The following is a 24,707-nucleotide window of genomic DNA, read 5'->3' as shown; positions in this document are numbered from 1 at the left end:
GTAAAGCTTAAAACTTCAGTCCCTATGAGGCATTTTAAGGCCTACTAAAAGTTCGTCAGTCATCTATTTGCATCACTGCCTTCTTGATGACTGCCTTTGAATTTGCTTTTCATTTTTATTTTGAATGACAGGAGGGTTTTTTCATTTGTTTGCATGTCCTCTGTTTGATGCATCTGGGTCTGTTACTGGCACTCCTTGGCCCTCCAAGGAGTCTTGAGCTGATCTAGTGTCCCTGTGTGCTGTAAAATGTGTCAGGTACATGGCATTACACCAAGAAATCTGAGTGAATGCCCTCTGAACTAATTCTGATCCCAAAGGATCTTCCCAGAATCAGTTTGAATGATAGGAAATTGGAGCTGAGCCGTGACTTATTTGAAAGCACTTGGGTCCCACCTCAGTGTATTTGGGAATGCCTTTGTGGTTGTAGTTTAAAATAAAGCTGGATTACAGACATAAAGAAAATAGTGCTAATGGAAGTTTGACATGTGGTAGTTGAAGGATGGCAACAGTATTTTCACTTTCTAATGAAAGGTTGGTCAAACATGTCTGTGTGGCTTTGGATGTCTGAAATTTAGGATGATATGCCCTTGTAATGGAATGTGCCCAGCTGGAATACTCAGGCATTAACCCCCTCTGGAGATAACCATCAGAAAAGAAAAGGGGGAGGAGATTTTAAAAAAAGAGGATTTAAACCCCCAGTATGAAAAGCAGCTGAAAAACCAAGGAATTGAAGCCTGCAAGATTTGGCCAAGCAGATGTTATTAGCGATCCTGAACAAAGAACAGTAAAGAAAACAGAGGGAGGGAAGGAGGGAAAGAAAAGAATTCAAAGCAGTGATTATATTAAATATGTATAAGCAGTCATGAAGATTTTTATGGAATTACATGGTATCTCTTTCATGATGCTGAAATGAGAACAGTTTATATCTGGTTCCAACGGCCTGTAGAACTGGCACTGTATCTAGGACAGGAAAGGACTTCAAAATATGTATGAAATATTAAACTAGCTGAAGGATGAAAGAGAATATTCATTGTGCTTATTTAACTAAATATTAAGTTATCACACAGTAATTTTTTTTTTTTTTTAAACAGAAAGTACAGAATTAAAATTGTACTTACAGCTTCACCTTTGCGGCCATCGCCTTTTGGTCCACGGGGTCCAGGTGGTCCAGGTAGTCCCTGGTCACCCTAAATACAAAATAGTAAGTCAGACATTGTGCCAGTGATGTAAGAAATATTAACAAAAATGTAAGGAAACTATTTAATATCCTTTTGGAAATATAGAATAGCAGCTTTGTTTGCAAATCTCAGAAATTTTTGTGCTTTTTTTATTGTTGCTTCAGTTGATCAAATTAAGTTTTCAGAAGAATAGGAGTTCTCATTATGAAGTTATTAATTTCTAGATTTGTAGTTGCAGAGAGAAATCTTCAGAACATTGACTTTATCTTCAGCCAATACAAAGTTAAATTTATTTTAAAAAAGTTAAACTTTTATGACTTCAGTGCTAAGTCCTGACATTTGAAAAATGATTTTAGCAATACTGGAACGTAATATGCCAGACTTAAATTATCACATGCTGCACATTTTGCGTTTCCAGGTAATCACATTGGTTCTTTCTTACAGTAAAGCAAAACTGCATTCTACAAGGGAAAGAAGTAAAAGAAAGAAATAGAACTGGTTATAAGAAATATATAATTTCTCTAAGTTTAGCCTAAAATGCTCTGTATCAGGAGATAATCACTCCTTCTGTTGATGATTCAACTGACTCCCACTAAAGACTTGTGCATTTGCAAAAACTCAATGCTTCCTTTCACAACCAGAAGAGAAGCAAAGAGCAATCTTTTCCTCTTCCCTCATTCCAGTGATCTTTTTCCTGATATTTAATGAGAAAATTAACCAAGCTTGCAATAGACTGTTCTTCACAGAACCAAGAAAGAAAACATATTACTTTGAGGTATCTCTCAAGATACGCTGGCAGTCTGTACTGTGGATGTTCACATGACAGCAGTGCCAACTGGACATCCTTATTGTTACTTGTAGGTCGCACATCCACACCACTCCTAAGCATGGTTCTCCCTGTATATAGCCATACATGGAGAAGTGTACACCCTTCGCTCAGTCCCACAGAACAAAGAAATGTAAATGGACTCTCCTGTAGAGTGTTGGAGGGTCAGTTGTTAATATACATAAAGATAATATATCCTGAAGAATAATTACATACAAATAGCAGAAATTTCCCTGTCTATATGAGTAAAAATAAATAGCTAGAAAAAAACCAACCTACAAATGACTGAAAATTGTTGTTTCATCAGTGCATGGTGCCTGGAAATTTCTGCAATAACATAATGCTTCAAGAAACTGAGAATGGAGTCCTGATAGCTCAGATCTCAGCAGCTGGTCTATGCAAGTACAGTGTCCATGACTGGAGAACAAACCAACTTATATTCTAGTTAGATATCCAACAAAAACAGACTTCAGGTCCAAATTTCCCATCCCATGAACATCTCTACCACAGAAACAAGCAATCAGCTCTTTTTAACTAATTTAGCCCTGTCAAGGAAAAATAAAAGAGCTGTTTTGGGCCTCCTAAAGATATACATCACAGGTTTAGTTTGTAAGTAAATGAAGAAAGACAAGGTAGACTCAATGTTCTGGTTAAGATGAAACCCTGAAACCACTTCAAGATGGAATTTCAGACAGGGATGCAAGCATGACTTATGCTTAAATAAAATTGTGTGAATCTCTCATATTCTCCAGTCCAGAGGGATAGTTTCGCTGGAAGACTTTAAACACAACCTGACCAACATCAGCCCTGGAAGATGTTTCTTCATGTTTCCTAACTTTCAAATGATGGAATTCTGATCCAGTTCTGTGAAAATTTAACCAACGAGTGTGCTTCTAGTTCATAAATAGCTTTATAATGGAAAGCCAATTTTACCTCTGCCTCATTCTTAATATCCATACTTCTTAAATTATGGATAAAATAAGAAATGTTTTAGAAATGTATTTTTCTTTAACAAGAAAGGAAACCATGGATCATGAGTTCATCTCTATTTTCACTTCTAATTTCACTACAGTAAAAACCAGCCAAACAGATGTTTTCATTTAATTTTAGCAGACCATTGTAAACACCAAATACATGTTAACACATTCTCTTCTGTAAGAATTGGGATTTTTGTCAAGTGGCTGGTTTTGCCATTAGTAACATAGCTATAAATCTACTTAAGTCAAATCTATGGCCAAATCTGCTGTAAGAAATAGTTCTCTAGGCCAGGTTATGTAATTTTTTTAATAGCTGCATCAAAAATATACAAGAGATGGCCCAGGAGCTATTCTGCGATTACTGCTTCCCACAGTTTTGTGGGGTCTGGAAAAGATGGTCACAGTGACTCACTCTAAGCCAGTGCACTGGCAACAAGGCAAGTCCCATTTATGTCACAGATGGCATGCTGAATTAATTAATCTACTTTGCCAACTTTTCCAGGGCAGGTTTTAAAGTAATTTTCTGAAGGAGTAATATAGAGATAGCTGCTTCTACACTCTTTCAAACAAAGCAAACCAATCAACCAACCAACCACCCAACCAAAAAACCAAGATAAACAGAATATAAACATAAATCTTGTGTCCATGGTCATTGTTACAAAAAAAAAAAACCACACCTGCTATAATCAAAACCTAAATAAGTAAGTATAAGACTGGAAAATTAAGTCATGTTCATCACTTCTTTTTATAAGAAAAACAGAGTGAAGTAGCATTCTAGATTACAGACAAAGTAAATAAATTTAGAGTTTTTGAAAATTAAAAAATACAAGCTACTGAATGCATGTGGATCAATGTGCAGCATCCTCTGGTAAGTGTACTGGTAGAAGTTTGTCAAGCCAGAAGTAAAGTATTATTGGTATTCCTAAGATGTTATCACACAAAAGTTATTGCATTAAGTTGCTTTATTTTGAAGTACATTGTGTTAGGTAACATAAACTGGTTGGTCTCTGAATTTGAGTCTATCAGCTCTATTCCCAAGAACTGAAACAGTGGAATCAAGTGGAACATTTTATGGGCAAACATGGTAAATGTGAAAAAAAGAAGAGGTTTACTAAGAAGGTTCCTGATTTCAGTCTGGAAAGGAGATCACAAGAATGGTACCCTTCCCAAACACTGAAGGAAGTCTTTCTGAATTATTCCCTTATCACAAGTGGCAGAAGGTTTATAGAAAGTTTCAACCCAGATCATGACTGATAGAAGTACAACATGATATCATAAAATGCATTAGAAGGGAGGAGGTGAAAGCTGCAAAGTAAAAGGAAATATAACCAGTTTTTGCAGTAGAGGACTTGGGATCTGTTCTAAGGACTGTTCTTTTCAGTTTGTTCTTAAATGTAGAAAGGTGAGTGGCACTGTTTTCTAACGATGCTATATTATTCTGATTAGTTAAATGAAAGGCAATTCCAAGGAGTTGAGGAAAAACCCTACTCAAGGGTTTGAGTAATTTGGTCATAAAATATCAGACAAAATTCCATGCTAACTGTAATGCATTATGTAAGGAGAAAAAGCAGTCAAAACTTTATGTACCTAACTGTCATCCTGAAATACTATTACCACTTAAGAAACAGGGAAGATAGAATCATTCTTTGAAAAGGTCTCTGGTCTTTCACTTATGTGTTGATCTTGCCACTTAAACACTAAAAGGCTCAAACAATGAGCAAGCAATCCTGCTACAGACTAATGTACTCCATTCTTCGTGCTGAAGTTAAAAATGTAAAGGATATAACCAAGTAAATTCTATTCTGTAACCTATATGCAAATAAGTACTTCTAAAACATCTATTTTTTGAATTCTTTATTTTAGGTCTTTCTTACGTTTTGGAATGTGCAATGTTGGTAATACTGAAACACCACTGTTAAAATAACTAATACCTCTCAGTTTATACTCAGTAAAGAGCATATTGTCCATACAGAAGTATAAAAGACCACATGAGATAATAGATGGTGGAGATGAATTTGAAGAGCTGCCTTCCTAATGAAGACTTCCTGAGGGAAGTTTGCAGGGTGAGGTGCCCTGGACTAGTTATTCAATCCATTTCTTGTTTCTTCTTCAAAAAGATAGTAAGTTTATTTTTAAAAATAGACTTAACATGGAATGATGGAAATGTTGAAGAACTGGTCAGTTACTTTCTTGAAAAAGTTGTTCAAGTGGTTTCAACATTTTCATGAGTTTTGCATATGTTTCATGTTTCGTTATTTTCCATCTTTGTGTATAAACTCCTACCATTGGTCCCATTATTGAATTTCCAGGAAGTCCATTATCTCCCGGTGACCCCTTGGGTCCTGGATCCCCCTATCAAAAAAGAAACAAATCCAAAACCATATCCATTATTCTCAGTTTTAATTTCCAAAGTTTTACAGAAAAGAACAAGTATTCAATTCTTTCTGGCGGTGACAATTATTGAGCTAGGTAATATGAAATCAGTATTTCTAGAGGAAGGTTTTACTACCTTGATTCTGACCTCTCTTATACTTTTGCTTCTCTGCAACTTTGTCAAAGAGTTTGTTCTGCCTTGATGAATAACTTGATGGCTTTAGTTTTCAACTGAAGGTTGAGTATCATAATTCAGTTTCAGTGGCCAGATTCATCTGTGGCTTCTGCCTGCTTTTGCCCACACGAGCAAGGCTGCATAACCTTATTTCTGCCAGAGCACACAAAGTACAGCAAAGAAATTCTAAGATAAGTGCTGACACAGAGTATGTTTAGAAAGGCTACAGATGCAATGGCACAGCACTTCAAAATTGGAGGCTCCACAGTCTGAAGACCCAAGGAGAAACCCGAGTTTTTCCTCAAGTATTACCCAGTATAACTGTTTGGTAATCTTAGCTCTGTCAGTGGCTTTCCTGGAAAGCAATCAGGTTTAGAATTGAAGTTCCTCATGTTATCCCTTGACAGAGCAAAATTTGGCTCCTTCTAGTGTTTATTCTATGGCAACAGATGTTTTACTTTATATTAAGGATCTTAAAAGGAAATTCAATTTTCAGTGAAACTTTTGCAATTTTTAACACCAGTGAGAAGGACAGGCAGTATTTCAGGAAACATTCACTAGGGAATGCAGATCAAATGTTCTATCAAAACCACCAAGCAGCTGTAATCATGAGAAAGGAATATGAGAAAAGCCAGCTATCTAATGTTACTGTCTCCATATTAGTAACAGCATAATGGTTGTCAAGGGAAATAAAACTCTAGCCCCCAAATGTGAGTGTGGCTTATAATAAATAAATTTCCAGAGGACACAACCATGACTGTCCAGGAGTTAAGACCTCTAGCAATCACCCACTACTACATCAAATACTTAGAGATGTACTAAAAAGACCTCAGACCATGATAACTCCCAGCTTTGAAAAACATTCAGATTCCCTGCATTAGAAATTGATAATGTCTGGCTTCACTACTGCAGATACCAGGATGTTTCAAGATCACAGTTACTAGTAATCATTGTACTTTCCAAAGTGGAGAGAGAAAATGGACTTGTGTAGCCTGCTACATTATTGAGCAATTGTCAGAAACATAGCAGATATTTGTTTAAACAAAGAAATTATTATGGAGCTAAAAAAACAAAGTTAAACCAAAGTTCTGTATATTTTCTAAAATATAATAGAAATTGTCTTCTCACATCAGCCACTGCACATAAAAGCCCTCATCTAAAATTTAGCAAAGAGTTTGGAAAAACTCCTATAGATTTCAGTAGAATTTGGATGGTAGCAAATCTGCTATGAAAGTGATATGAACTGTACTGAAGAGAATAAAATCAGAGTGAAAAAGGCAATAAAATCTACAAAGTTATTCTTTTTCAGCATGAATTTTATCAATAAACAATCTTGAATCACTTACTGGTTTATTCAAAAATGTCACAGTAACCAGGAAAATGTGAAGAAGGGAGACCAGTGTATTGAAACCTGTCTTCGTACAAGTAGTGCCTTATAGCATGCCACTTGTATTTCCCTAACAATATTATTACAGTTTTAAACCAACGTAAGAAATATGAGCACCCCACAATCCTCTCCTTTCTTTCTTTCTTCTCTGTAGATGCATTTTTACTCCAGGTATGTCCTGAGTTTCTTGTGTTCTCTTCTTCCTTTCTCCTCCATGCACAAACAAGTCCAAACCACATCCTAGCCCTCTGTGACATCCTGTTGCCAGGCTGAAGAGTACCTTGTATGTACAATATCTACATGTGCTTGTGTGTGTGGGCACGTATATTTTTAATGAAGAAGAAAAATGGGGATGAAATTACTTCAGAGCAACAGGATGTACATTACTAATTTCTCTACCCTAAAAACTATCACCAAAGCTGAAAAGCATAAATTGAAGTTAACTGATTAATCAGTTAACTGATACTATGAAAACAGCACCTATTTTATTCTTAAAATAAAAACGGGGTGGTAGTGAATTTTCAAATGTTTTTAAACCTTCAAAGTTAGCTTTACTGTTGCCGAATCCACTTATTTTACTCAGCAAGACAAGTCCCACTCATTTCACATACATTTTCCCCATATAGAAAATGAGGTCGATAGAGTTCTAGCTATCTCATATATGACAACTTAAAGTAGTATCTACAGGCCAGCTGTTCACTTGGAAGTGATATATAAACATTCATCTCCAAAAAATCATCTAGTTCAGCATATAACTCCCTAGAAATATACATAGACACATTTCTGCAGGTATTTACTGCCACATTCAGGAAACCTTTAGTCTAAGAAAAAAAATGCATAGCAAATTTGAAAAAAACCCAAAAGACTTGAAAGTGATTCATTTCACAGGAGGAGCCAAAACACAACAGAAATATAATGGATTTTTTTAAAAACAAATTTAACCATTTTAACAAATGGTTTCAGGAGGCAATAACATGTACTAAGTTCAGCATCCTGTTAAAGCGCCCCTAAACTCTTTGTTAATTTTTAGTACTTTTCAGTCCTTATTTCTAAAATGCAGTCATCTTTATTACTACAACAAGGAATTTTAACTTCTTTAAGTTATATTCTTTTAATTTTGACAGAAACTTGTACTACAAATTTTCCAATCGCTGGTCTCCAGCAAACACATATCAGATAATCACCTTTGGTCCAGCAGGTCCTTGAATAGATGATCCAGCGACACCAGGTGGTCCTCTCTCTCCGGGTTCACCCTGTTACAAAATGGTATCATTCAGATTCAAACAGACAGTTTCATTTTCTGCGCAAGTAGCAAAAAGTTTTTTCAGCACTTTATATTATAAAAATATCTACAGTATAGATCTATCTAAAAAATAGACAATGTGGGAAAAAATAGACAATGTGGGAAAAAATAGACAATGTGGGAAAAAATAGACAATGTGGGAAAAAATAGACAATGTGGGAAAAAATAGACAATGTGGGAAAAAATAGACAATGTGGGAAAAAAACATAAATCCATTTATTGTTCTTGTGAAAGTTGGTCCAAGTTTCACGTTTTAAATATCTATTGGTTGAACCATGTATTAGATATTTTAACTTTAATTAATTTTTTGTGTTTGGCTAACAAAGCCAGTGGAATAATAAGAACACTAGTATTATTTCAATTTCCTTACCATTCAAAGTGACACATATTCACAAAATACTATAAAAGAAAGGTAATGTTTCAAAGTAAAAATGTGCTAAATGCTCATGGTTAGAATCACTTGGGCAACTTTACTGTCTCAGTGCTCCTGCATAACTACAAGGTCTGTATTTATATGTTTAGCTATTCTTTTTATCCTTGGGACTTTTGTGTCATTCAGAGCAGAGGATGGAAATATTTCTGCTTTTCCTTTGTTCTGTTAAGTCTCCAAGCATCAGATGCTTGAAAAATTTGTACATTACATAAATTCCATAGATTCTTTTATAAAATACAAACTGAATAATTACCCTGGAGGAACAAGCTTACTTTTGGTCCAGCTAGGCCTTGCTCTCCTTTATAACCAATCGGTCCTTGGGATCCTTTTTCTCCGGGGTCACCCTGATGAAAACAAACCTTTTTTTTCAATCACAGCAAAGATTTATTCACAAATGGGAGATTATACACAAATTACCAAAACCACAACAATAATGATGCCGATAATTAGAGAAGTATCTAGATGCTCCACTTCAGCTGAAATTCTACTCAGTTCTAGAATCTCCCCCAAATGTCCTAAATTTAACCAGGTGGGAGATAAAAGCTGTCTGTCTACTAATACATCTTCCCAGGCTTTTAATTTCGTATTTAGATATCTAACTAGTCACCTGATTTCTCCTAGCTCCTTCTCTCTCCCTGTCAGCATACTGAGATAATTTGCCTCCTCCTAACTTTAATAAAAACTCCATACTGAATTTTTAGGAAATCTCTACTGTCCATTTAACTTTAGGGTCTATGTTTATAGTCTGATTTTGCTGTACTTGTTCAGGCTAAGAAACACATCGCTCTCTCTTAAATCCTTTTAAATCATCAGTTAAAATATAGTTGCTTCCTAAGATATAATGAACGAAAAAATAGGCCAAAATCTGAACTCTTATAAAATAGGTCCTTCTAAAGTTTGTAGTATTTCTTCAGTGTCCACATGAAGCCATACCTTCTGGCCTAGATCTCCTTTGCCAGGGGGTCCTTCTGGGCCTCTTGGACCTTGATCTCCCTTTTCCCCCTAACAGAGATTAAATGGTTAATTAATGGTTAAATTAATGGTTAAATGGTTAATTAATTTTCATGTAACTAATTTTATTGCATAGACTTATGAGAAACAATGCTTGCATAAAGACTTTCCCAAAAACATCAGTAAATATCCCTTCGGGGATTTCTTCTGGGGAAAAAAGTATTCAGTCTTCTTAAACCCCTTCCACCCTCCTGCTATCACATTGCTTATTTTCACAGATATTTGTAATAGTGCCATTTGCAATTGAATCAATCTTTTGTAGGAGGAATTGCATGCATATACTTATATGAGGAAGAGAAATTCTTACAGAGTTATCAGAAAAGGTCTTGGTTGACCAATTCTAAGAAAAACAATTTTTAAGAAGCAGTAATTTTAGGCAACTCTGCAGCCAGTCCAGGCTGCAAGTATTTGCCAGACACATTACTTCAAATAATTCACAAATAATCTGCATAAAACATTCTATTAAGGAACATTATCTACAACATATTTATGCATAATGTAAGTCAGATTAGTATATCAGAATGCTTGTAAGTAATTCAGAAAGTGAAAAGTAGATTAAAATGAAGTTTAAAAATCCATTTCTGATTTGATCTGTTGATGGAAGTGGCATTGCAGACCCTGCTGCCAATAGGCATCAGTTTGGATCCCACTTCTGTGAGACAGCTTCACACCTGCAAATAACTGCCGCAACATCACCGTGCTACTCACTGAAGGAATCAAGCTGTTCTTTGCACTGTCCTGGATACCCAAGATAGCTGCTCAGTAGTAATATTTTCACTTATAAAGAATTACCACAGTGAAAGTGACAGCACCAAGTTGATCATCAGAATAAAGGCAATATGTAAGAGAAAAAAAACCCAGCATTCCCAAATACAGAAGCCACCTGTAACTTTAAGCCAACATTTACTCTTAATTCTGATGTTTCACTTCTGATACTCTGGGATCTTCATTTCTGAGCAATTATATAGTGGGTGATTTCAAGTTTTTAAAAAATAATTAAGCACCAAAAAAATGCCACATATTTTTCCACAGTGGAAGGCTCACTGCCTCAGGCTGTAGCTCATATTTGCACTGCCCTTGTAGATGAAAAAAATGTGAAGCTACATTCTTAATAGATGTTTATTACAGCTATTCAGATATTTTTCTGATTAAAGAACTGCAGTCAAAAAATGCTGATTTGTTTACTCTGAATCACATTCAGTTCATCAATTCTACATGTTGGCCAGCTGCTACCCTCATTTAAGAGCTGCTCATTAGCAGAGTTTGGAGGCGCCTGGATTATCAGCAGCAATCCAATAATCAGCCAAAGCACTGAGTTTTGCTCACTCAGCAGCTCATTCTATTTATAAAGAGTAAAATTAAAAGCCTCCATTTAACTTACTCTGACTATTTGGGGCACTTTGCACCCCTCTAAATTCCCTTCCTTTGAATTTATGCTTCTTTTTCCTAATGTGGCAGAGTTTCTCTTAAAATCTCAGAATTTCCCTTGGAAACAAGCAGCCCTGGTTTCAGCTGTTTGTGACGGTTTCTGTACCAGGCTGACAGGTTTCAGCCACAGCTCACCACCCTGCTAGATGCCCTAAGTCACATCAGTTTGACCATGACTTCTTGGTGTCAGAAAAATCTGAACAGGCTGTAAGGAACAGGCTACACAAGCTATCCTAGAAGATCATGAAATTTTACAGTAGTCAATAAACCACAAAAAGCAGGGCAGCTAAATCAGTTGCAGATTCAGATGGAATTCAGTTTGTTGGAAACAAAGCTCAGCCAGTCTAGTCCCTTTTCCCTGGCAGAAGTATTGGCACATGCCCTCCTCCAGGATGAACTCCTTGCCATTGCATACCTGCAAATGATGGTTTGTTGTTCTTTCATCTACACCTTTCACATGTGGTAAAATATATTTCCTTACCTTTTTTCCTGACTTCCCAGGATCTCCCTGCACCCCTTTTTCTCCTGGGAATCCTGATGGACCTTTATCTCCCTTATAGAAGAATAAATAATTATATCTGCATATTTCAATAAGTTCTTTATTCTGTAAAATGGATCCAACAGTGTGTTAAAATATTAATTAATGATATGCAATATTTTTGCTCAAAGGTTGTTATTCCCAGTAAGTTAAATATTCTGTAGAGCCAGTATTGTTTTCTACTCATACAATCTAAAATAAGTATTTTAAATTTCTTTCCAAGCTCCCCACCTACTTCTTAAATCTTGGTTTTGGATTAAATAAATTTACATTTATTCTGTGAGTAAAAACATGATTGAATGCTGTTTGTTACTCTGTGCACAAGAAAAATATGATACAAATGCAATTTACTTGGGAATTCAAACATCTGGGACTTAGGGAATGGTCAGCCAAAAATGCCTGAAGAGAGCTGTTGACTGGAGACTAACACCTTGCTGGTTGTACAAACTGGTCTAGGCATTAATTTTAAGACTTGCCACAAAGAGTTGAAACTATCCATAGAAACTAGTTCTGCCAAGCACTTCTTCCATGATCCTTGGAAAAACCACCAAAACCAAGAGGTCTCTGTCATCTTACACAAGATTTTGGGACCCTACTTAAATCAATAAGGACATGGTATATAGTCTTCAAAATGGCAGCTGAGTTCAAAGCTTTAAGTGTTTAACAGCTCTTCTAACATGTAGGCAGTATGACCACTGCTGTCACACAGACTGCTTTTTTTTCAAATTGTTGCAGAGGAACACAGATAGTAACGTTTCTAAAAGGCCTTGGAAATACCTCAGTAGCTTAGAAAAGATGGGGGAAAACTCTGTTCCAGTTCCAGTTCCAGTAATGATTTTAAAGGGGGGGGGGGGGGGGGGGGGCGGGCGGAGCTTTAGTGCAGCATTTTGAGTTTAAAAGCTAAAACCTTGAAGTTAAGCAAATATCTGTCACTGAAATTCCTTCTTATTTTGATCATAGTCAATTTATACCAAAAAATCTTCTACTTAGTTTATCATTAACTAGTGAAAGAATTAGAAGACCCTGTAAGGAGCAGTTAAAAATAAAAATAGGCTCACTTTAAGTCCTGGGAAGCCAGTTCCTGGAAGTCCTGGTTCTCCTTTTTGTCCACGTTCACCTGGTTGACCCTAGTAACAAAAAGTCTTTTGTTTAACAGAGGAACATGGTTTAGCCTCATTCACTACTCGCACTATTTCACTAACTGCTTTACACATAGAAATGGACTTGATGATCCTTACAGGTCCCTTCCAACCTGAGATATTCTATGATTCTAGGTGGTTGAGTTTTCAGCCAAGCAGTTTTCAACTGGAAATTTCTGTTCTTTAAAAACCCCCGTAACTAGTAGGACTGCATATATTTTATTTAACCTTGTAGTGAGCAGAAAGTCTAAGTGAATCATTCCAATGTTCTCCTTTTTGTTTTAATATTTTTTTTTTTTTTACTGTATACCACTATATCAAAACCTCTTTGGTCATTGAATGAAAAGTGAGTCCAAATAAAGAAAAATCAGAACTTCTGCTTAAGAGAAAGTTTTACTCTCATGATTCTTCCTTCCTAAACAGTTCTAAACCAGTTAAAGAAATAGGAATTTCATTTTTCAATTTTGATTTTTAAAATACTTTTTCACAGTAGGAAAATTTTCCTCATACATAACATGTTTCACAGCTACCTGTTTTTCCCTACATTAATATTAAACATTGCTGCTCTACCTGCTACTTACATGCCAAAGAAATGCCCAGAAGAAAATGACTGTATTTCTCCCTGCTTTTGCTACAGTGACTAATGTCTTCCTTTTGTAAACCAAGGTGATTACAAAGCACACTTCTTTACAGTTCATCAGTTCATTCCACTTGCTCTCCTTAGTATTTCAGCAATTCCCTTTTTCTCCTCTTATGGTGCTCGCCTGACACTGTTATCGCTAGAGGCTTGGGCTTTGACAGCAGTAATTGTTTACCTCACTTTCCTGTTCTCTTTCTACTTTCCCTTGTTCTGTGGTGCAGTGTCAGCTACTAAGTACACTTAAGCTCCTTTTTCTCTCCTAGTGTTTCTATCTTTGGTTTTGGTTCTTTCTCATGATGAACATGGAAGGTCGAAGGACAGACTGAAGGCATGGTGGGACGATCCTTAAGTCCCAGAACCATTGCTGGCTTACAGCTGTTTGGTATAATGCTTTACTTGAACACAATGTGTAAGTGGCACCAAACTCATTTGATGTAAACATGTCTGAAAGATACTTTGTTTATAAGTTTGTGTTTAGAACCCAAAATCCACATTTGCAAAGGTTAAGGGCTGATGCTAAGCAGAAGCCATATGCTCCATTTGGGGAACACCTTGATAACATGGATGGTTTTCCCTCAAAGAGTGAAAAATGAATTGTTATCTCCAATGAAGAGCTGCATCTTCATCTCATCAAACACACTCTTGAAAAGCCTGCCAAAGACACGTTGCTTGTTGTTTCTTGCTGGTGCTATTTTTAAAAAACAATGTCTGAATCATTACCTTTGGACCTGGCAGACCAAAACCTTGAGATCCTTTTGCCCCAGGGATTCCTTGTGGACCCTGTATACCCTACAGGGCAAAATATATGAGTTAGTGCATTACACTCTTCCACATCTGAAAATCACCGTGTGTCCATCTTTCAGTTAATAATGATTTGATCTTATCTTTAAAACTATTTGCTTGCCTGTCCTAAGGCTTAGTTCTGACATCTTTATTTTATTTTTCCTTTGTCACTATCCTGTGGATTTTACTTGGATGTATCCAAACGTAATGACAATTACTGTTTAGGGAGAAAACAAATGGGAAGTGTCTCAGTATCTGCATCTAAGCCCTGATTCACTGGGATAGTATGGTGGAAGCATTAACTCTTCTTTCCAAAAAACCAAAACCTGAAAGATCTTTTGGGATGTTTCAGTTTTTCTGTATCCAACTGCTAAAGGCTGTGTTCAAGCTTCAAAGGGCTTGAAATTCAGAAGTGGTGGATTCTTACCTTCTAAAACTCTTATCTATAATATGTTATCATCCAAGCAATGCATCTGACTTATCTCCTATGCAAATTATCATGCAGATTAGACCAAATTTCTGTTTGTTTGATCACTCAAATCAGTTGGAATCACTTATATTTACAAGTTTTGCCTAAAGGCTAGTTTGATACTTTTAAAATGAAAAATCACTGTGAGATTTTTAATGTCTTCACATCAAAATTAGAGCTCTGATAAAGTATAAAATGAAAACTACATGTAAATGCTCATTACATGTCCAAAATATAGACTTACCTGGCTTCCCGGATTGCCTATTCCTGGTGGTCCTGCTGGGCCCTGTGGTCCTACTTGGCCTTGTTCACCCTATACAGAAAGTAATTTCCAAGACCTAAATTGCAACAATCCATGCTAGCTGATTAACATAGTTAAACTTAACACAGAGCAAGAGGCCTCAAGCTGTATTATCTTGAAGCTTGCCACTTCTATTTGAGTTAAATGTGTTTTGAATACCTGAAAGTCTGTCTATGGCAACCGATCTAATAAAAATAATATCCCTTTCTACCTAAAACTCTATCTCATTTATAACATTAGATGATCACAGCTGTAATTTTGTTATTAGAAGGATCCATATCTTATCTTTATATACTGAGATTAATTTTAAAGATTTTATTGTACAGAAATACACACAGTTTCTTGCACAACACTCAGAAGAAAAACTTGCAAGTGTAAACTGAACAGCTAGAGAGCATTTTTGAAAAATCTTTGTCATGTGGTATTGCAATGGTATTGTACAGCACTTGGGGAGGGAATAGAGGAATTATGGCAGAGGGAATCATGGGAATAGAGGAATATAGGGAGGTCATGTGGGTATTGGAAGTGGCACAGACCCATGAAAGTGTCAAGGATGTGTGACACCAGTCCCTAGGAAAAAAAAAATAATTAGTTTCACTTATGCCAGAAACACTCATTTATTGAAACGGTTCCAAATGCTTACTGTCCTGGCCATTGCTGCATTTTTCCTCTACAGACATGGGAATAAGATGACTCATTCCTATGCAGATAACCAATTGTCCTCTAACTAAGACCTTATGCAAGATGGTCTGGCAGGTGCTCAGCAAGCATATCTCTCACAGACAGGCCAAATCAGACCACACACACCACCCAGGTTGCTCTGAAGACTTTGGAGGGCCATTTGACCGGACAGTGAGATGAATAAGTTCAAGTTAAACTTCTCACATCTGAGAAGCACTCCCTGCTGACTAAGCTGTCAACAACTTTAGTTGGGAGTGCTGTCCTCTCCTCTCACTGAAGCTGAGTGTGGGACAATGAGGACAGCAGGAGTCATGAGGACAGGAAGGAAAACAACGGGCATTAGGAGGAGGGCTATGGCACTAAATCATGAGAAGGAAGATCTGGAGTCACTGCCTCTGCTCTATAGGACATCTGAGCATGTTGCATCAGCCACTCTATGGAGACGCACAAGGTACAGGCTAGAATCTCATCAGGCCAAGGGAATTAAAATTGTTCTGGACCCCTCTTTAGGGGACTGAGCACCAAAAAGCTAACAAATTTCAAAAGCCAGAGTGTTCCTTTGTCTGTTCCAGGTCCATTAGATTAGATGACTCAAACGGGTTTCTACATTTTTAAAAATATTTAAATAAAATTTAAAATATTCTAAATATAATATTTCTGAAATAAATTTAGGAGGAAAAAAGTCCATTTCTTCCCTGATACTCCCAGCTGCATAGCATACAGTTCTTAGTGCTCTCAGTCAATATTAACAGGCTCAGCTACTTGTATAGATGATTGCAGCCTATCACTGAATCACAGAATTGTCTAGGTTGGAAAAGACCTTGAAGATCATCCAGTCCAACCATTAACCTAACATTGACAGTTCCCAACTACACCATATCCCTAAGCACTACATTGACTCTACTCTTAAACACCTCCAGGGATGGGGACTCCACCACCTCCCTGGGCAGCCCATTCCAACGCCTAACAACCCATCCTGTAAAGAAATGCTTCCTAATATCCAGTCTAAACCTTCCCTGGTGCAACCTGAGGCCATTCCCTCTTGTCCTATTGCTTATTACTTGGTTAAAGAGACTCATCCCCAGCTCTCTGCAACCTCTTTTCAGGTAGTTGTAGAGGGCAATGAGGTCTCCCCTCAGCCTCCTCTTCTCCAGACTAAACAACCCCAGTTCCCTCAGCCGCTCCTCGTACGACATGTGCTCCAGACCCTTCACCAGCTTCGTTGCCCTTCTTTGGACACGCTTGAGTAATTCAATGTCCTTTTTGTAGTGAGGGGCCCAAAACTAATCGAGGTGCGGCCTCACCAGTGCCGAGTACAGGGGTAAGATCACTTCCCTGTCCCTGCTGGCCACACTATTGCTGATGCAAGCCAGGAAGTGACTATGAAGTCACATGGAGTGGTGTAGCAGAGTTCCTCAGATTCCAGGTAAAAATATCTTTGTATTGTTGTGATATTGTGTGACTAATTCATCATTAATTTTACTATAAATATAATTAACTATAGATATGATTACAAAAATACTCTGTGCCTCACCTTGTCACCTTTGATTTGTTGACCTGGCAGTCCAGGAGGACCAGCTACGCCTTCAGAGCCTTTTTCACCCTAGAAATATGTGACAGTTTTGTAACTGTATTTGGGAATATATAAAGAACACCATCCTAGACAAACTGATCACCACAATGTGGATAATGAGTTAAAAAATATTCCTTCACAAACAAACAAGAAAAATAGTTAATGGAATTATCAGTGTTAGAGAAAAGCGATTCAGTTACGATTCACATGCTTCATCTGCACTTATTGTGTTGTTGAACATGAGACTTCAAAAGGAGAACATGAAATACTAGGAAGAAGGAAGATACATTTTGAAAATGTGATAGTATGTTCATGAGTCAGAGAGCAGTTCAGAACTGGGTGCAAGGACACAACTAACATCTTTTCCATGAAAGGAAGAAAAATCTTCTTTGCTTAGTAGTTCGACTCTAGAGAATCTTGAAGCCACTAAAGAAGAGGGATACATTTTGATGGGAATCCCAGTTGTGATTAAATCATAAATATTTGCTTGTTTGTACTTATTTTTAAAAAAAGGAATGTTCACATATATTAACCTAGCAAGTGCCCTTAATGAGCTAACTGTCCACAGAGACTCATACAACCCATCCTGTAGTTTCCCAAAGTGGGAAGACAGAATGAAAACAGTTCCCAAATGTTTTCTTCCAATACAGAACATAAATAGCTAAGTAGCATTACAAAAGACAATTTATCTCATTAATGCTACCAAAATAAGGTATCTTATTAAACACATAAGTAAGGGAATGAAGTTACTACTGTTAGAGGAACTGTCCAACATTTTTGTAATTATCTTGATAGAGTTTCTGAACTCGGAGGGATATTCCAAGATCACAGTGATTCAGAAGACCAAAGTCCATCAGCTGACATTTTATACCAGTGGAATGATCAGTGATCTTAAGTAACTTAGACATTACTGCAAATTTGGCCCAAATTGTTAAAAAAAATAATTTCCATAAAAGTACCTTTTGGCCCTGAATGCCCTCTCCTGGTAGACCTCGCTCACCTTGCAGACCATCAGGGCCAGGTGGTCCCTATAAGAAAAGAAAAATATATTCAGGCCATATCAGCAATTCAATTTTTTATTGACATTTTGTCTAACTTGCTAGTACAGGTTCTTGCAACTCGTATGACATTGGTAAGTAAAAATGCTTCCGTAACAGCTGGCTGAGCCCAGGCAATTAAAATGAAGTGTAACAACCCTTAACTGTAGGATTTAGATTAAAATAAGCTAATGCTGAAATGATGTGAATTACATAATTAATGTCTAAAGATTGTACCCTTAAAACTCAAACAAATCTGTAGATTAATTTATAATAAATACATTTACCACTGTGAAATTTATTCCCTATAATTTCATGATTTTCATAATGAAAATCATTAATTTGAACATAGGGGTTTTTCATACAAAATGGCAGGTTAAACATACAAATTTAGAGAATGTTGATCTTGTTTTAAACAAGTACAGAACTAATTATTTTTGTAATACTTTCTGTTCTTCCACAAAATTCAGCTATCTTTCATTATTTAAAGCTAATAAAGAGGTTTTAAGGATGATCTTGATTAAGCAAACGGTTTCTGCATTTTTTGTGAGAAAAATAATCTTTGACAACCACAAAGTGACTTTCAAAAATACTGTTAGGATGAATCTAACACTCATCTACATTTGTGCTTTCTTAATTAACAATCTCTTTGACATTTTTAATGAAATACACAAGAAAACCGTACATTTCATACATTTCAGGAAGAAAAAGTCAGCCACTGAGCACTAACTCAACGTTACAAAAAGCTTGCTAAAGTTCTGTCATTCAGAAGATAAAGATACAAGCATATAATTAGGGTCTTTGATGCAATCCAAATTACACGCAGGAGTGAGGAATGTCTCAGCTCTTGGATTTTCATCTTCTTAAAATTTGGTTTTAGACAATTTTTAAAGATTATCCTCAACTCAAAGAAGTAGGGGTACAGCTATCTATATACAACTCCATGTCTTTCTGAAAACTGGACACTGAAATCCTTCTCACAAGGACCAAACAATTTTTTATTTCCCTGAAACTTGTTGGCCATGGCTTTTTCTCCTACTTGGGCGAGCCACATGCAATAACTGTTGCAATACTGGGCTGGTGTAGCCGAACACACTTCTGCTGCTCCAGACTAGGTACAAGGTGGTTTATGGAATCAGTAGCCAATATAGCTGATGTCAATTAATTACACTCACTAAGACTTGTTTTATTATATTTCCACTTCCAGTGCATACGTCACTGACTTACAGGTAATCCTGGCTCACCAATTCCAGGAGGTCCTGGGGGTCCAATTTTACCTTCTTGACCTTGAGCACCCTTGTGAAAAAGAATATTAGAAAGTTCAGTCCTAATTCAACCCTATGCTTTTGAAAGGCATAACATTTACATATAAACAACTTAATGATGTCACCAGAAAGGTCTGAAATCAAATGTGTAACATATTCTGATGTAAAAAAAGCATAAATAACAATTTAGAAACATTTCAAAGTACCTTTTGATTAACACATGGAGCACTAGATCACATTCCAGCCCTCATGCCAACAGCAAAGGGGTGTTATCACTTTGCATAGGGATAACTGCTTAAAAGTGTAGAACCTGAGAGATGACAGGGATGAAGGAGCAAAGTCAGGTTAAATTTGGTTGCAGTACAACCCAATGAAGCAGGAATGCTCAGGTGTGAGGGATCTTCACCACAGCCTCTATCTAGGCCCTCGAATTGAATTGAAGCCTGCTTCAGCGGAATATGGGACTGCATGGGAACTCCAGGAACTGCATAGTTTCTGTATCCTCTATTTATATGGTGTCATAATCTTCACAATTCCTCCTGTTTACTGAGGAATATGTGCTTCAAGAATAAGAGCACAGAGGATTTTTATCTCTCCCCAGAGTAGTACAGAGACTGGGAGTGACATTCCTTCTCCAGAAACTGTTTTCCCTTCAGGAATGACCCAGTGTTGTTCTTTTTACATGTGAAATTACTAGTTTCTGAGCTATATAAACTCCCTTTGTGTGCCAGGGTCTGCCCCACTGCACAGAAAATATGCAGGAGTTCAATAAATGTACAAATTAGAGCAGTAAAAGCAAAAAAAAGTGCAGGTATTTTAGACAATGGCACTTGGCTCCAGAAAATAGGGAAAATAATGGCATAAAGCAACACCAAAGACTTAGCAGCCAGCATAACTAGGACGAGATATAGTTCTGCCCAATTTATATTTCTTGTTTGAGTCTGAGCTGTAGCTCTCTGACAAAACTCTCATAAACTAAGTAGCAATGTTTCCTATGTAGATGCTTTTGCAGTTTCCCAAAAGGAGATGTGGCTGGCCAGCACAGGCAGACATGACTTTTCCAAATTAAGAACACTGGATTCCACTTTCTAGTCTTTTGCAATAAAATAAGATGGAGGCATTAAATGTTGCATAAGAGAGAGAATTTTATAACCTATAAGAATATCTGTTCCCTAGTGAAGAAATAACAGGGCAAATCTGTCACTTGACTGTGTATCACAGTGACTGAGATGTATTTCTATGCCTTGAAGTATGGTTTACTCATTAGTGCAAGCATGTGCTGGTGCCTGAAAATGATCTCACATATTTAACCCCCATTTAAATGGCATTATTTCTGACTTCTATTATATTGATGGGATCATAATAAAAACTTGAGCTGCTGGAAAGGCGGGTCTGTTATCTCCATCTTTTGCAATTAAAAAAACCCTGTCAATATTGTATCAGTTTTACATTTAGATGATAAGAGTTTGAGTTTGATAAAACAGCAGGTGAGAACTTTTATCAAAAAAATGAATGCCCACAGTTAGCACTTTAACAGACATATTACTGAGAATTACCTTGGGTCCTGGCTGTCCAACACCAGGGAGTCCTGGAGGACCATAGGGACCTAAAGGGCCTTGCTCTCCCTAAAGGAAAAAAAAATGGAAAGAAACTATTTATGCAAATGGAACCTTAACCAAATTCTGCCAGTGTCTTTCCACAGCATCATTTAGGGCTATAGAAATAAGTTTTTAAAGTAAAAGCTAAGGAAAACAAAACACAACCTGTCTTACAGAAAAATGTCTTAAAGATTAGGAGCAGGGTCAATATCCTGGCCATACAAGTTGCAGGTATAGATAATAATGTTATAAAGCCTTTCTTTCATACACATCACGAAAGATAAAATACATATTTATTCCTTGTCATATCGTTGGTCTTGACTTTATCCACTAATTTGGTGCTTCCTTAGCTTCTTTCTTGCTAGAAAGATGGGCATTTGGAAATTAAACAGTGTTTATGCTTTAAACATTGCACTCGAGTTTCTTCCCATAGCAACAACTGTGTGTCATGACTGTTCTTACTGCTGTCTTTGCAGCTCCTAACCTTTTGTGTTTAGTATGTTTCTAACAAAGCCAATGTAGTCACACAATTATTAACAAAGCTTTTTATCAAAATATGCTTATTTTCTGGGGGGGGGGGGGTGGTATTCGTATTTGGAGGCGTTGGAATTTTGTATATATGAAGAAATTTTATATGCTGAGTTCTGAAACCTTTCAATGAGATTTTTGCACTTGAGAGGTCAACGGAAGTGTACAAAATTACTTCAAAGCCAGATATTTCTCCAGAAATCTGCCAGTTTGTAATCTGCCAAAGAATGAAGCTAAAATGCAGGAATGGGAATATACAGTGAAAGTAAATAAGAAGATTATTCTTGAAGCTTAATTTCTAATAACTATGCACTTGGAGTGCTACTACTGCAGCTTTAAACCTAGAATAAAGTAGAACTTGATGCCCAGTCTTAAATTCATTCCACTGCAGGACAATATGAAAATTTGAAGAGCAACTATGAAATTTAATGCTTACTCAAAATACAAGATTTTATAGCACACCTTCATAATCTAATAGATTAATACAGCATCAATAGGAGATAAGTCTTAAAAGGCAGAGAAAAATCAGGGAAAGCTGGTATAACTCAGCAGAATAGCACACGGATCTCCACATAGCACACTGATAGGGTATTAGCAACATTGACATTGCTTTAATGTGGATTCTGTGTATGTAGCTGTCGCCAAAATACAGAATATAGCAAAGAAGTTTACTGTATTCCTAGGCAGACCTTATTTTTTGTGTTTCCTAATAATATTTTCATGAAGCCTTTGGACCAGAGTCACAACTCAGTTGATGTGTATCCAGATTATTGTAAATGATGCAACTTTTATTGATATAAAACCAATTAGAAATTGACCCTTTTTGCATATAGCTGTTTTTCCTCCTGTGTTTGTTTTGAAACTGATCAAACAACAACAAAAATCCCTCAAATGGCCCATCTTCTAGACTTCCAGTTCCTCCATGGAATTAATCTGACATTGAACAAACTGTCCTTTTAAGGTCAGCTGATCAAAAATAATTTTTATTAAGTGTTTCCCATCAGCAGGAAATTTAGGGAAGGCCAAGAACAATACAACCAAAGCCCATACTTGTCTCCTCTTTAGTTCTCTTTAAAAACTCTCTGGTTTAAGTACTGTTGTCCTTTAAGCCAACAGTTAGCTGAATTTCAGGGCTTTGTGGGCTGATTCTGTTTAGACAAGTAGGGGAAACATGTAAGGAAATGTTTCATACTATTTCTTTAGAAAATATTATATACTAAAATCAATGTATTCAGAAAGGTTTTAATGTCCTAGAAGCCTCCATTTCATTTCCAATAGTAGTAATTTAGGCTACTGAATTTTATTCATGCCAACAGGTCACAAGCATCTAAGTATCAATGGAAGTTGAGCTTCTAATTGTGCATCAGTATGTAGAAGTGCACTGTCAGAATAGTATCAGCAAAACCACAGTGTTGTAGTTACACACACCCAGCCCCATGGTATGCTCTGCTTCCAGGGCAAAATCATCCCTATGGGAGCTATACAAGTAAAACTTGTATTAAGGTTTCAGTAGAAAGTTTTGCAAGAAAATTTCCATGCATAGACATTCCCTCAAGGACAATGATACTTCTGACACTTTTACCCGCAGTTGTGCTTCTTGCAAAGCTTGTCAAGATGCACAAAGCATGGCTTTTGGAAGAACGTTAAGCCAACACCAGCCCGGTGCCCAAGAAGCTTTGCCTTTCAGTCTACAGGCTCCCTTATCTCATCACCAACTCTTATTTCAGTAGGTCTCCACATGACAAGCAACATTAACAGATACAGCTCCATGCAGCTTCAGGGCCTCGAGACAGTCTAGTTAGGGATGGACATCTCCTCTTCAAGGAAGTGATGCCTCAGTGAGAAAGAAATAGACAGGCTGCTGTAAGTCCAGGCAGTATGCTAAATTTTAGCTGTTCAAATCCACAGTCCACATTTCTTTCATGGAGAAGGCAGCCTGGGATCTCTGATGTGCCATAATATATTAGCATGCCCCACAGAATGAATGCAAAAGATACGCAAAGTTGAAAATATATTAAAAAAAAATCTATCAGATTAAAATAATAATAATAATTCAGCTGCATGCAGCACCACTATGTGTAAGTAGGCTACTCTGGGCACAGCAAACGCCACTAAGCATGTTGGCTCCATTTGTCAAAACTAAACCTCTGAAATGGTGTAGGAACTTGTTCCATTCTGAAAAATGACATTTGATAAATACAGGCTCATCTCTCAGCTGAAACAATAAACCAAACCCCTTTGTTGTGTTTGGAAAGTGTCTTCCAAATTTTTTGTCCTGTCGTCCAAACGGACATTGTGTTTCATATCTATTTCTGACAGCCCCTGACAGAACTTCCCAAGGACAGTAACTCTCAGGGATGCTTCCCACCACGAATCATTTGCTCCTTCGCAAGTTCACCCACATGATAGAGCTATGCTAATATATGTGCTGCCTTGAATGCACATGGGAGTCCTACTGAAGTGACTGTTTTTCCAAAAGCTCTTTTTTAACCATGATAAAAACATCACGGTTTTCTTTCCAATGACTGGTATCATGTAATCTGCCTTGCAGCAGCTGTACTAGTAGGTACTGGTGTAGGCAGCATAAACAGCCTTTATGATAAAAAGTATGTAGGGTTGTATGAAAACATCATTCTGTTGAATGCTTTCTCACTGATAGCTGAAGATGCCTGAATATTAATGGAGAAAGAAACACCACCTTCTACTAGACAACATGCAAAACTTGGAAATTTAAACTATTCAATCTATTTTAAAGACTGTATATTTCAAACTTCATATGGCTGTTAGTAAGCCTGGCCTTTATCTTCTATGGTCTTGGTGCTACAGGTAATATGGAATTTATTAAAACCATGAAGTGCTGGCAATAATAGCATTATCTCTACAAGTAGAAGGAAAAGACTTCTTTTCAAAGTAGCTTCTTTGTAATTATTTTCTTTGTCTAACACTCTGCTCAAATTCTTTTTTCTCTCCCTATTGGGATTTTCCTTCAGGAGGCATCTAGTATCAGGCAGAGCAATGGGAAGGAAAATTACACTTGATCTGATCTTAATATTTTTACAAACTG

General features: G+C 36.8%; 1 protein-coding gene across 4 annotated transcripts in view; it reads right to left on the bottom strand.

The window, feature by feature from the left end:
• COL28A1 (collagen type XXVIII alpha 1 chain) overlaps window positions 1-24,707 on the bottom strand; it is a 69,496-nt gene that overhangs the window by 26,271 nt on the left and 18,518 nt on the right. For all 4 annotated transcript variants that reach the window (XM_074863838.1, XM_074863822.1, XM_074863828.1 and 1 more), the window contains 13 exons: window positions 21,074-21,142; window positions 19,480-19,548; window positions 18,175-18,243; window positions 17,177-17,245; window positions 14,905-14,973; window positions 14,129-14,197; window positions 12,688-12,756; window positions 11,573-11,644; window positions 9,586-9,654; window positions 8,925-8,996; window positions 8,101-8,169; window positions 5,265-5,333; window positions 1,119-1,187 (listed from right to left, as the gene is read on the bottom strand). In XM_074863838.1, coding sequence (XP_074719939.1) covers window positions 1,119-1,187; window positions 5,265-5,333; window positions 8,101-8,169; window positions 8,925-8,996; window positions 9,586-9,654; window positions 11,573-11,644; window positions 12,688-12,756; window positions 14,129-14,197; window positions 14,905-14,973; window positions 17,177-17,245; window positions 18,175-18,243; window positions 19,480-19,548; window positions 21,074-21,142 — 903 coding nt within the window. The remainder of the gene's footprint in view (window positions 1-1,118; window positions 1,188-5,264; window positions 5,334-8,100; window positions 8,170-8,924; window positions 8,997-9,585; window positions 9,655-11,572; window positions 11,645-12,687; window positions 12,757-14,128; window positions 14,198-14,904; window positions 14,974-17,176; window positions 17,246-18,174; window positions 18,244-19,479; window positions 19,549-21,073; window positions 21,143-24,707) is intronic.

This window comes from Strix uralensis, chromosome 1 (genome assembly GCF_047716275.1).
Source record: "Strix uralensis isolate ZFMK-TIS-50842 chromosome 1, bStrUra1, whole genome shotgun sequence".
NCBI classification, from domain to species: Eukaryota; Metazoa; Chordata; class Aves; order Strigiformes; family Strigidae; genus Strix; species Strix uralensis.
This window is presented reverse-complemented; position numbering and strand designations above follow the sequence as displayed.